This window comes from Plodia interpunctella, chromosome 8, assembly GCF_027563975.2.
Source record: "Plodia interpunctella isolate USDA-ARS_2022_Savannah chromosome 8, ilPloInte3.2, whole genome shotgun sequence".
Classification (NCBI taxonomy): domain Eukaryota; kingdom Metazoa; phylum Arthropoda; class Insecta; order Lepidoptera; family Pyralidae; genus Plodia; species Plodia interpunctella.
The window spans coordinates 2,775,160-2,783,811 of NC_071301.1; the positions used below are offsets into that span (position 1 = coordinate 2,775,160).

At 35.4% G+C, this 8,652-nt stretch overlaps 1 protein-coding gene across 3 annotated transcripts in view; it reads left to right on the forward strand.

The window, feature by feature from the left end:
- Positions 1 to 8,652, forward strand: part of LOC128671949 (NEDD4-binding protein 3-A-like) — a 70,772-nt gene that overhangs the window by 60,855 nt on the left and 1,265 nt on the right. For all 3 annotated transcript variants that reach the window (XM_053748799.1, XM_064436101.1, XM_053748800.2), the window contains 2 exons: positions 5,679 to 5,783; positions 8,109 to 8,328. In XM_053748799.1, the coding sequence (XP_053604774.1) occupies positions 5,679 to 5,783; positions 8,109 to 8,328 (325 nt within the window). The remainder of the gene's footprint in view (positions 1 to 5,678; positions 5,784 to 8,108; positions 8,329 to 8,652) is intronic.

Sequence of the window (8,652 nt, forward strand, 5' to 3'; positions counted from 1 at the left end):
CCGATTGAGCTAGCCCCAAAGCCTAAGTTCGAAACTTGTGTTATGTGATACTAACTCAACGATATTATGTTCTATAACATACTATATTCTATAACATTTACATATATGCCTATAGATAAACATCCAAGACCCAGGTCAATCTGAAAAATATCATTTTCCATGTTGACCTGACCGGGGATCGAACCCGGGACCTCCAGTGTAGCAGTCCGGCATGATGACCATTAGGCCACGGAGGTCGTCCGTTTTTTGCAATTTTTAAGGAAATAGTTCTAATTTACTTAAAAATTGCAAAATCACAATGCAGCATCACCGGACATTTCCGCTGATTTTGTTATCAGCCATGGACCATTTGTAGCTGAGCTTGCTCCAGTTATCTCACAAAATACAGATTATTTTACAATAGTTGCTGGAAATTTCATTAGTCTAAAAGTTTCTGAGAAGTTTGTCTGTCTGCATTTATTTCATAAAATGCTTTCATATACTAGAATCCCATTGTAGAAGTGGAAGTTTATACGCCAAGAAAACTTTTTCCGTATAAACTTCCAATCTTCTTGCGTTTCAGCCTTTATTTCTGGATAGGTATTCCCAAAATATATTCCACCCTTATTTATCATTTTTGCAGGATATTTTTAGAATAGAGGGTTTGGTTTAAAGTATTTATAGCCTGACTCTCATTCCCTACGCGTATAAAAACAATTTGATCGTTATTTCAAAAAAAAAGACTAACTTTCATAATAAATGGGCAGATAGGCAAGTGAGGTGTTCATGAGGTAATAATTATAACCTTCGAAGTACAATGGATGTTGCCAAGAGATGAGTACAGGAACTACGCACTAGTGCCCAGATATATCTGATTTGCATGTACCAAACTATAACACCTCTAACGTTTTGCAAGTATAAACCTTATTACCTAAATTACAAGCCTCAAAATTTCCCGGACAGTATTTGGCTTTGTAAATGGAAACGTTTGATCATAAAACAATGATTTCGCGAACCCTGGGCTTCGGAGCGTCACAGCAGAATGTAACCGGAACATACGAAAAAGAGAAAGAAAAATACTTAAAAGATTTGGATATAGGGTCTTCTCCTAATAGTGCCGCTCCTCGTCGAAGATTGGCAACCGTCATAGCTATATTATTAACTTTTGAAGCTGTAGTACGGAAGAACGTTCGGGCCTCGTACGATACCAGACTCATATGATACCAATCTCTTAGATTCTTCAGCCAAAAGGATAACGGGTTTCTGTTTTCCCTGGATTTTCCCTTGCAATAAGCTGAACATTTACATAGAGTACCTTTATTTGAAAATCGAATTTAGGATATAACAGATAATACTTGTAATACGCTTCATAAATTTAATTTTTCGCTCTAATTTATAGTTACAAAAATATTTCGACGTTCGATTAGAAAATCGATGAATTTCTCATTCTACGATTGAAAATTAGCATAATAGCAATTTTTTAAAAGACAATTCAACAGAAATAACTTCATAACAAGATTGAAATCTCCATTCGTAGGCGCATGAACAGCGATTAAAATTACATTGTCGCGTATAGTTACACGCAAAGTCAATTATATTACAAATGGATTAAAATGAGAACTGCAAGGCTAGGTGTGCGCACCGGACCGTAGGAGCCTTACGTTTTTATCCCCTTTAATTGAATTGAATGGTTCTTTTATTACCGTTATTCATGTAACACTGATTTAATAACGTAACGTAAAGCAAATCGTGGAAAATGTTATCGCATAACATCATAGTAGGTAGGTAAAACATTTACGTTTAACATTAGAATAATATAAACAATTAGAAAATTTTAAACGAATGAGAACTGAAATGTACATAAATATTTATCCCAATTAATACAAGAAGGATATACTAGTATCATTCATCCCGTAAAAAAACTGTTCCCGTGGGAAACTAACTAAAGTCTCTGTATTATTGTGTACCTATCAATGAACATTTGAAATGAAATGCAATTTATGTGTGTTCTTATAAAAACACACTTATTGCTAAGAAAAGATATACGTACATAAATCAGTAATAGATTGATTCAATCAATACAGACTAACCGCATCAATTTGCACATCATTATTCAATAGATTAAAGTCGCATGAATTTATTGAGTTGTGTTGTGAAGTTTATAGATTGTTATTACACGATTTATTACAGCTTTGACTGGTGTTCGTAATGATAAATACGTAATACGTACGTTCGTAAATACTAAACAATGTAGTATTAATTATTGCAATGTAGTATAACATTTGGATTAGGTAAATTTTTGAATATACATGATCAGTGAAGATTATCCAATTTTCATCAGATTTGATGACAACATATCTAATATGCCTTTTGTCTTCCTAAACATAATACTATTTAAATTTTCTTGTTTTTCTCATTACAGTAAAAATAAAAGCATCGACTGTACTTATTAACACCATTAAGTAGTTAAAAACACAAGCGCGTGTAGTGACCGTAGCTGAGATCCACTTTCAAGTGCCATCTTTTTGGCACTTAATTATATCAATTTTCATTATAACATGAACATCTAGACCAAACCATTGTGTAATAACTTGATAGTAAGCAAACTGTTTTTATAACAAGTATGGTATTTTATGATTTGTGGATTAATACGAGATTTCCTTGTTAAATTTTTTACACATTAATATGTATAAGAATTGCAACAAGAATAATTTAAGTTAAGAATAATTTAAAAAGGGGTACGTCAATGTACTTAGTATTTTCTGTTTGTTAATTTCCTATTTTTTATTTTAAATCAATTTGTTATTTTTATCAATTCACTTTTGTTAGTAAGTACTTATTTGCATTTCTCTGAATTTTTCTTTATATCTGTGACAAATAAAGATAGGTAAAGTTACCTACTTCTAGGACCTCGTTGAAAAATGTTGACAGACAACACAAAGTAACTTGCAAATAAAGTACGACTATTTTGAATTAGAAGAACCTGCTTTAGAAGATGTAGACAAGAAACAAAATGTCATAGAATAATACAAAACAAGAACTGATGGTGGTCCAGTGGTCGTCCACCAGACCGCCAGTGATCGTCCCCAGCTTCGAATCCTACTCGTGCTACATGAGTTTGTATACCAATCTGACTCATGTATACTCATGTATCTATGATATAGTATTTATCATAAACAACCAATTGCTTCCGGTGAAGGAAAACATTATGAGGAAACTTTGACACTGGTTGACAGTTCAAATTCACTAGTGTGTATGCGATTACTCTCCACTAGTCGCGGTAGGTAAAAGTAATGTCAGATGCCTTGAGTAGAATCTGACACCAGTTAACACACTGGAAAATAAAGAATGCAAAGCATTATATGCTGATAGTCAAGCCGCAACCACGCTTCGCCGCCGGACCAAGACAAGACGCCTTGGACCGTGACGGCTTTCAGTGCTGTTATGATAGCCACATGACGAGGAGGTTTATGGAATGGTTCAGTGACTTGATATAAAGTGTACCTTTTCCCTTTTTCTTGCTTTTGTTGACTATATATAGCTCATATTGGCTAGCCCTTTTGTAGACGTTTAACAGTAGACATTAGCTATTAAGATATCCACGTGTAACGTAGTTTTAGGAATAGTTCAGTGGTTTGGTGTTTTAAGTACACTTTTCTTTGGATATAGACCACAGAACTTTATATATAGACCATGTAAAATGCAACATTCGCCATGTGTCCAATATATGCGTTTCGTAAGCCTGTGTTTGAAATAAAAGAGGAGAGTTGTAGAATGGTTCAGGAATATGATGAAAATTAATCTTTCTTCTTCTTCATAGTCCTTCGCAGTTAATTTTTAGAACTCATCAGAGAAGGAAAGTATCTCAATAGCGGACCCTTTCCCTGAAATGATTGGTCAATCATTTTGAAGAAACTGTCACGAATTGTAGTCTTGACACTCATGACGGTACATAGGTACGTAGTTTAAAATTTATTTACATCTATCTTCTATATATATAAAACTCTTGCGTTACTGAGTGACTGACTGAGAAACTGGGCGTAGAAAGCTGAAATTTGGTGTGTAGGTTAACTGTCCTATCACTGTCCTACTCTTTCCCACAGGAAACGGATTTTTAATTACGTACGAAATTGTGGGCAAAAGCTAGTCAAATATAATCTGTCATGGGTCATGAGCCCCAACTGTACTTTACTTGAAACATAGACTGGAACTAGGTATATTCACTTTACTTTCTTTTTCTTCTTACAGACATTTTTTCTTGCCCGATAAACTCATAAGAAAGCATAAACAATAAGACCCAAATTAAAATAACCAAATTAATTTCTCATTTCTTGATTCAACATTAATTGTCGATTTTATTCATCGCATACTTACCTACTTACCGATAATCTCCGATTCAAAGCCGATTGCAGTAAATATGAACACCTCTTAGCGATATTGGGTCCATTCGAAGTTGTTTACGAAATTGAAGACGGCGCGGCGGCGGCAGCTAAAAGATTTCCAAATAGTTTACCGGTTTAAGAAGATGCAGTTTTATTGCAAGCCGACCTGCTATCTCGTGAATGCTGATAATTTCCGGAGATAGGATTCCTTGGCGGCAAACTGATTTTAGATCAAGAATCCAGATTCAGAGAATTCTGGAAATTGTGATCATGTCTTGGCTTTGTTGTAGATTTTTCGCAAATTCGGGTAACTGTTATTCATATATACCTTATCATAAAAGAAACACGTGATAGTACTTTAATACTTTCAAAAAATATTTTTGTAAATTAAGTACTTGGATTAAGACTCCTGCGTCCATCACTCTGACCTCAGTACATTATTGAAAAATACAACAACAAAAGAAAGAACGTCTTTATCGTGTTATTGCATGTTTTAAAACGACCACGATTTAAGTACGACATGATTTCGATTGTTTCGTGACATTGAGGTCCGAGTTATCATTTCAAAGAAACTTTCTTTAATCTTCTTTTTGGTTCGTTTCTTTGTTAATTGTTCAACTGTTAATTCTTATCTTTTTTGGCTTCAATATATTTATCAATATTCACTTTTAAACAGTTTTATATTTCATCTGGTTCAAAAATTTTGTTACATAAATGTCTGCAACGAAGAACACTTAAGCAAAAAATAACAAACTTCCTACGACTACCACCATCTGCTGGCATTAACCTTGCTCCTAATTGAGTGACATCCAACACAAATGAAGCACATTAGAAGAGACTTTTGTTCTGGTCTATTTGAATTGACATAGGCTATGCTGTTGATTGTAACTAAATATTGAATTTAACCCGGTCCTTCGAGTCGTGAGACCTAAATCAATATTTTATTTCAGTCTATTTCTCCATTTTATCTAAGTGGAAATTCCTTAATGTATTATTGGCATACTAGCAGAAAGAGTAACGGATAGAGTAAAGAGTAAAGGATGCAACCAGATGACAGGCAAATATAATAATATTTGCCTCTCATCTGGTTGCATCCTTTTTTGTAAGGTCAGATAAAAGATATTCTAGTGTGCAATAATCAAATTATTATAGTACCAATAGAAGACCAGCATTGCGGTTAACTAAAACCGTGACATTATGTTGAGCGGGAACCAATTTTGTTCTGGTAAACTACATGTGAAAAATTTGTAACACTCATTTTGTACCTGTCAAATAATTGTAGATTCTTTATTTCAAAAAATTCTGTTTAATTTTCAGGACTAAGTCGAGTTCGGTGCTGACGGGAGACAAGGAGCCGGTACCTGCGCCGTCGCCGGCCGACTCTGGAGTGGCTGAGCTCGAGAGGGACCATCATGACTATAGGTATTTAATACTACCTCACTTAATAACTACAGAGGTCGTTATGAGACTTTCCATTCGATATAGACTGTCGAGAGTTTTGTAGTCGTAGTGTGACGCAGCGAACCAATAGCATTGCGGTGTGGTAGTCGTCGCTTCGTATAATCCCATATTGTCAACGTTGCACTACCAACTCAGGGATTGGAATGGATAGTACTTCACTTACCTGACTACAACGTATTTGATGCTACTTTCATTTTTAAGAGTAATCAATTATTCATGACTAGCCTCTCTCCTTTCTCTATTCCATTTATGCGTCTTCTTGCTTACTTCCTCAGCGGAGAAGTTTACAAGGTGAAAGTTTAGAAGATTTTGGTTAAAAATCTCACATTCTAAACTATAATCTACACCTATACGTGTCTGAAATTTCACGGAAATCAATTCATTGCGAGATTTTTCCTCACACACTTTTTTTGGAACCCACTTCTCCTATCGTATCTATATTTATTCAACAGCTTGTGTCAATCTGGATCTTATGTAGACGTAGGTATTTGTATTTCATTTCCCGTTTCTTTAGGTAAGTTTTTAATTACCTCTATAACATCTCTCCAATTACAAGTTCCATCTATTCCTCTTTATTTATCATCGTTTCGTCAATTTATATCAAAATATCTTTCGCAATAACTGCGACAATGAACGAAAGGCTCACAACCACATCTCATTAAACAAACCTGCAGTTTTCTCATAGAAAATAAATTTATTGGCCTTTGAACGTATTTGTGAAAGGGATAAGAAATGAACATTATACGAGTGTAGTGCCTCTTCACCTGAGATAAAACATCCTCGATTCTTCAGAAACCTCCTTTTGTCCCGCAGTTTATTGCCTAACCGTACAGCAGGTTCTATAATTACTTTACAAAAATATCCAGGTAACCAAAGTGTAGAGATTATAGGTAAATACTGTACTTATAATGGTATAAACAAGATGTTTTACAATATTATGCTTGAGTTTTTATAGGTCAAATGCAAGATTTTAAAACTTCCTCGTATCTTACGGAGTTGAAATTCTTATGGCGGTTGGTTCACTTTTAGAGCGACCCGATACTACATCCAATATTTACTCTCGATAAGGGATTTCCCATATATTCGTAAAGCTCGACAATAAGAATATGAGAGAATACTTTGCATATACTTTTTGATAAGCAAAAGGGTTTTGCTTATAGAAATAGGGAAGTACTGTTCTAAAAAATTATTTGTAAGTAATTACTGGAAAAGAAAAAGGTAAAGTAGGAAAGAAGCATAAACAAGATGTAAAAATATCGGCCCTACGTAACGGGATTGGGCCCAGTGAATGTTCTCTGTTATTGCCCATTGTTCCTAGTCGGATGAAAAGCCTGCGACCGCTTTCCGAAGGGCAACTTTGTCTGCCTTTTGAAATGTGAATATTTTACACATTATTCAAGTCTAGATCCATTAACAGCTTGGATAGCTAACTTTAAAACAACAACAGGCCTACCATCAACTTTACGAAACGATTCCAATTAAACTTAGTTCTATTTGGGAACTTAAAATGAATCGCATTCATACTAAAAATTAAATCGATCGAACGAATTTGCGATGCAGATCCGTTTAGGTCGTAAAGTGGACCGCGTTAAGAGATGATGGTAAGCCCCTTGATTTGTATAATTCATGGGAGTAATATCTTGTCCGTAAATGGTAATGTCACAATATATTGCCATTTACGGACAAGATATATAAGATCCTTGGTATTTATTAGAAAAAAAAAACGGTCAACTGCGAGTTAGACTCGCGCACCGATGGTTCCGTACAAATAGAACTTTTTTTCTGTGATGTAAGTATAAATTACCAATTTTTGGATGTTTTCCTATATCAGCATAGTATGCCTTTACTTTATCCCAAATTTCATGATTCCTGGTCATCGAGAAGTACCCTTCTGAAAGAGACCGTAGACCTGGGTATTTCGTATAAATATCAACTTGATATCTTTACGTTCCCGAGAAAAGGGTCTTGACAGACGGACACACAGACAGACGGACAACGAAGTGATCCTATAAGGGTTCCGTTTTCACCTTTTGAAGTAAGTACGGAACCCTAAAAAACAAAGAATAGAATATACCATATAAGCATTTTGCGGTCAAAATGCTTATGAAGCTTGTTTGTAAAGGAATACTAATATATATTGAACATTTTCGGTACCATATCCCATAACCTGGAAAAAAAATAATTTCTTTCGAAATAGAGCCACGGAGCTATTGTTCTATAAACTATCAATTTTAAAAGTCATGTAATCAATTATCTGTATAAAAGCAATTCTTTTGAAATTTTCAGTACAACAGACCGTCTCCGGAGCCACGACGTCCGTCTCCGAGCGCCGCGCGGTCTCATGCTGCAGAGCTACAGCGCGCGGCGCGACGAGCGAGACAACGAGCTGGCCAGAGTGAGGCGCGACCGAGCGTTGCTCAGGCAGCGGCTGGAGGACACCGAGTGGAGTCTTTGTCAGAAGACTGGAGAAATCGCGCTCTTGAAGACGCACCTGAAGGATGCGCAGGTATGTCTTCTTCTTTTATGAAATTATTTGAGCTTTATTTCTCCTGAATCCCTATGGTCCGCGTAATAAATTTACCTAAAGATTTGGTTCTGATTGTATAACCGGCCGCGTATTTAAGAAAGCTATTGTAGCCTATCGCGTCGTATAACATCTAACGGAGGATTTGTAGCGACCCTATTCTAGGTCGGAACAACACTCAAATAAGAGAAACATTATATTATAGTCCAGACAGATCAACTTGTACAGTTTGTTAATCAAAGTTGTATGAATAGACTTGATACCTAAGTAATGATTTCTAGGTTACGTACGTAAAATATTGAATAT